Source organism: Saccopteryx leptura, chromosome 10 (genome assembly GCF_036850995.1).
Source record: "Saccopteryx leptura isolate mSacLep1 chromosome 10, mSacLep1_pri_phased_curated, whole genome shotgun sequence".
Lineage (NCBI taxonomy): Eukaryota > Metazoa > Chordata > Mammalia > Chiroptera > Emballonuridae > Saccopteryx > Saccopteryx leptura.
This window is the reverse complement of record NC_089512.1, coordinates 9,022,703-9,026,995: the sequence shown is the minus strand read 5'-3', so window position 1 is coordinate 9,026,995 and position 4,293 is coordinate 9,022,703. Positions and strand designations below refer to the sequence as shown.

The window sequence follows — 4,293 nt, the reverse complement described above, 5'->3', positions numbered from 1 at the left end:
CGCCCTCCGGGGCGTCGCTCTGCCGCGACCAGAGCCACTACAGCGCCTGGGACAGAGTCCAAGGAGCCATCCCCAGAGACCGGGCCATCTTTGCTCCAATGGAGCCTTGGCTGCGGGAGGGGAAGAGAGAGACAGAGAGGAAGGGGGGGCGGTGGAGAAGCAAATGGGCGCTTCTCCTATGTGCCCTGGCCGGGAATCAAACCCGGGTGGGAATCAAACCCGGGTCCCCCGCACGCCAGGCCGATGCTCTACCGCTGAGCCAACCGGCCAGGGCCAAGTCTATCTTTCTTATACTCATGAATGTGCACAAGAGAAAACATAAACTAAAAGAAAGTTCATCAAAAATGTACATTGTCTATAATGGGGTAGAGGGATTTAGGGGTGATTTTGATGTCTGGGTTTTTGAAACAATAACTACTTTCCTTCTATGGCTATTTTCTAAAGTACAACACATTATACACAAGGTCTGGGTCTAGTCCTCAGCCTGAATGGTTTGATTTTAGTGACTAACATAATTCTCTATAAGGGAAGTTTTGATGCCAATGACAGTTCCCCAATTCTGTCTCTCCTTTGGTTCAAGCCCTTCCATCATGAGTTCTAGGCTCCTCAGGGTTTCCAGCAGCCTAAATCCCTGCTGGGGGCTGTGGAGGGGGTATGGATGCAGCTGCTGGCTCCTGATAGGCTCCTGGCTCAGAGCTGAGTCAATGTGTAAATCACTGTTTCCGAGTTCACTGGTGGTGGGGGTGGAGGTGAGAGGATGTTCACTGGCTTTGTTTACAAATGTTCATGTTCACAAATCTGAAACCCTGTTTGGCCCAAGCCCTTGGCTGGCGCCCTTTGTTCCGTATTCTGGAATGACCTAGCTCACTCATTTATCTCCAGGGAGAAGCTCACAGGAAACCGTCTAGCCCCAGAGGTGATCCACCTCAACCCCAGGTGGCGTCGCTCCACACTGGTCAGTGCTCACAATCCGGCCGAGACACTGAAGCTGCCTCCCCTCCAACCACTGGGCCTGGCAGGTCAGTCTAGCTACGCATGAGTCTGATCCCATCAGAGAGTTCCTGCTCCCCTGTGCAGGGGGACATGGAGCTGACTCTGTCCTACTTCTGGGTGTGGAAGAAGGGGAGCCGTTTCTCCGGGCTCAGGGACAGGAGCCTGTGGAACAGCTGACGCAGGTACTCGCGGAACCTCTCGCCCACAAAGACGTAGATGATGGGGTTGACACAGCAGTGCATGTAGGAGATCACCTCTGTCACCTGAATGGCCAGCTCCAGCTGTTTGCTCTTCTCACAGTTATTATCGAAAGGCACGATTTCAAAAGCATAAATAGACATAGTCAGATTGAAGGGCGTCCAAAAGAGAAAAAAGATGATCATAATGACAATAATCAGACGGATGGCTTTGGACTTCCTCTCATTGGGCCGTCTGAGCAGAATCTTTATGATCCCCGTGTAGCAGACGATCATGATCACCAGAGGCAAGACCAGCCCCAGGATGTTCAGTTTCAAAGCCTGGATCCGTTTCCACTGATTGAGGTATTTATAAGGGAAATAAATGCTGCAGGAGTAACGATTGAACTCTTTCTGGGACTTAGAGAAGTAAAAGCCCGGGATGGCAGCCAGGAAGGCCAGGACCCAGCTGACTACGCTGGTGATGATACCAAATGTGACGGTCCGGACCCGCAGGGCAAACACAGCATGGACGATGGCCAGGTACCTGTCGATGGTCAGCAGGATGATGAAGAAGATCTCACTGTACAGACCTACGTAATAAAGCCCCGACAGCAACTTGCATGTGACAGTGCCGAACACCCAGTTATCTGTCCGATAGTAGTGAATCCAGAAGGGCAGCGTGAAGAGAAAAAGCAGGTCAGAAATGGCCAGGTTGAGGACGTAGATGTTGGTCATGTTCTTGAGCCTCTTGTGTTGCAAGAGGACCAGGACCACCAGGATGTTGCCGACCAGGCCAATGACAAATACCAGGGAGTACAAAGGGGGCAGCAGCTGAGCTCCAAAAGACCTCAAGTCTTCTTTCTGGCATGGGGTTGAGTCCACATACTCAAATTCTGTGGTCCTGTCCCAGTCCACTGTACTGGTTGGAATTTCCATCCTGCTTTCTCCCGTGGGTCCAGGAAGGTGGTTTCTTTTTTTACTTTGCAGTTACAGGCAGTGGGCTCTGGACAAAAAAGACAAGGCACAGATTATGTCTCAACCCCTTCACAACTGTTTACTGAGTGCCCACCGTGTACCATGTCCTGGGACCCAGTGTGGAGCTAGGGGGTTCCAGGGTCTCTCTGCCCTTGTGGAAACTGCCGCTTATTGGGGACTGTGGGTGGGAAGACAATAAACAGTGAGTGCACCTAGCATGATCCAATACTGTGATAATGACTGTTGTCAAGGAAACCTGTGCCCTGCTGCATGAATGTTTGCTGCCTAGAAATGTTTATGTCTGCAGTGGCCTTAGAAACTTAAAGCCTATGAGGAAGGTTGTTTGGACGCCTCAGCTAGGGCACTATTATTTCCTGCCAAATCCATTCATCTGTGTTGCTTGTCCACCTCTGGCCGAGCCTGTGACTGAGTAATCAGCCCTCTTCCTGGAGAAACCCAGGCTGGACATCAGAAGCAGAGCCAAGTTGACAATTTCTGATTTCTGCTGCCAGTGCCAGAGCCAGCTGATTGGCTGGCAGTCAGCATCATCGGGACCACAGGGCTTAGGGTGGAAGCAACAGGCAGCTTGGAAACACAAGGAGCGGCTCGTGCAACACTGACCCCGGGAGCCCAGTTTGGGGAAACTTTGGGAAAGAAGAAGGCACGTTGAGTCAGCATCGTCAGATGCCATTAAACAAAGTAACCTGCATCCCCCTGACCTCTTAATCCATTCACTGTTTTCCCTACAGGTGGGTACCATGCAATAACACTGCTCCATAAGGGATTGGGGCTGGGGTGGGGCCTCGAAGGAGAAACCAAGGGCCATCGTGAGCCAACCTGCTGGCCATCCTGTCATCTGCCTCAAAAGTCTGCCCCAAGGTTGTTGCACTATGGTCAGCTCTGGCCCTGGAGCCTGGAACCTTCCAGTGCCAACATGCTCCATCCTGGGAGTAGCTGAGTCTCTGAGCAGGGGGGGCAGTCTGTGTGGTAAAGACACCAGGCCTGAGGTGCGGGGCTGCTGGTTTTTCCTGGGTCATAAAAACCAACCGTGTGCATGTGTCCCCAACCCCACAGTCAGCTTATTGGTAGCTTGAAATCCAGCACAGTGGGCAAGTTTACATGCAAAATCAGCTACACTGGAAATCAGGGTTGTCTCTTCAGGAAAGCCTGTTATGGAATATTTAGCAGCACATCAAAGTCCTTCCCCGCCAGTCTGAATAGCCTAAGAGCTGTCCTGCAGGTCAGACTAGAGACTGAAATGTCAATGAGTGCCCCAGAGCCTGTTGGCAGTCTATGCACACTCCTGGGAATTTCTAACTCTGGAAATCCAAGACTCTCCTGACTTTGTAGGGAAACCGTTGAAGTATAGACCTTCGTGTAACCTCCATACCACTCTGTTCTCAGGAAAATATTCTGCTCTCTCTCTCTTGGTACGCCAGAATAGATAAATCCCAAGAAGTCACCTGACCAGCTCCCTGCCTACAGGGGTGAAATACTACCTCCTCCCAGTCAGCCTGCAGTCTGCGTTTGAAAACCCTTGGTTCTAGTCTTCTTAAGAAGTTGTTTGGTTTCAAACCATTCTGAATCTAAAAAGACTTTTCTAATTCATATCTTCTTCTTACTACAGTGACTTCATTCACCATGTATGATTTTCATTCACATGGGGGAAATTTTGCAAGTAATTAGCTCTGGAATAGCCTTCCACAGAATGTGATTCTTGTCTCTTAATACTGAGCAAACTTTCTTAATTAGTCAATAAGATCCATCATCAAGATAGCATTTTTTTATTCAGAAATGAAAGCATATCTCACATCTGACTGCCCATGTCATAAATCTGCCCATTCTCAGCATTGCTATGCAGTTGACTGCCTTGCAGGTGCATCAAGGGACCATCAGACCCACTGTGTGCACAGATTCACCCAGATGACCCTCCACAGAAGCCGACAGGACAGAAGAGACAAGTGCCACTTACTCTGCTGTCAAGGGATTCTGTCCACGAAGTCTTTGTTTCTAGAGCTGTTAGTGTCTTTGTTTACAAGGTTCCAGGTCCTGCTGCAGTAGGAAGTTCCTTACTTGATGATGAGGAAGGACTCTGGGGTTCTCCGTCATTCAGGATGACAAGAAAGAGACAAATTCTTCTCGCTAT

At 49.9% G+C, this 4,293-nt stretch overlaps 1 protein-coding gene across 1 annotated transcript; it reads right to left on the bottom strand.

Moving 5' to 3' along the window:
- Positions 1-674: 674 nt before the first annotated feature.
- LOC136382103 (C-C chemokine receptor type 1-like) lies at positions 675-2,108 on the bottom strand. Its single transcript, XM_066351008.1, has one exon. It carries the CDS (start codon positions 2,106-2,108, stop codon positions 1,101-1,103), a length of 1,008 nt encoding a protein of 335 aa, XP_066207105.1. The 3' UTR covers positions 675-1,100.
- Positions 2,109-4,293: the final 2,185 nt, after the last annotated feature.

What these genes read in the sequence shown, in the direction of transcription:
- LOC136382103 (XM_066351008.1), bottom strand. Translation starts at nt 2,108, where the DNA reads ATGGAAATTCCAACCAGTACAGTGGACTGGGACAGGACCACAGAATTT.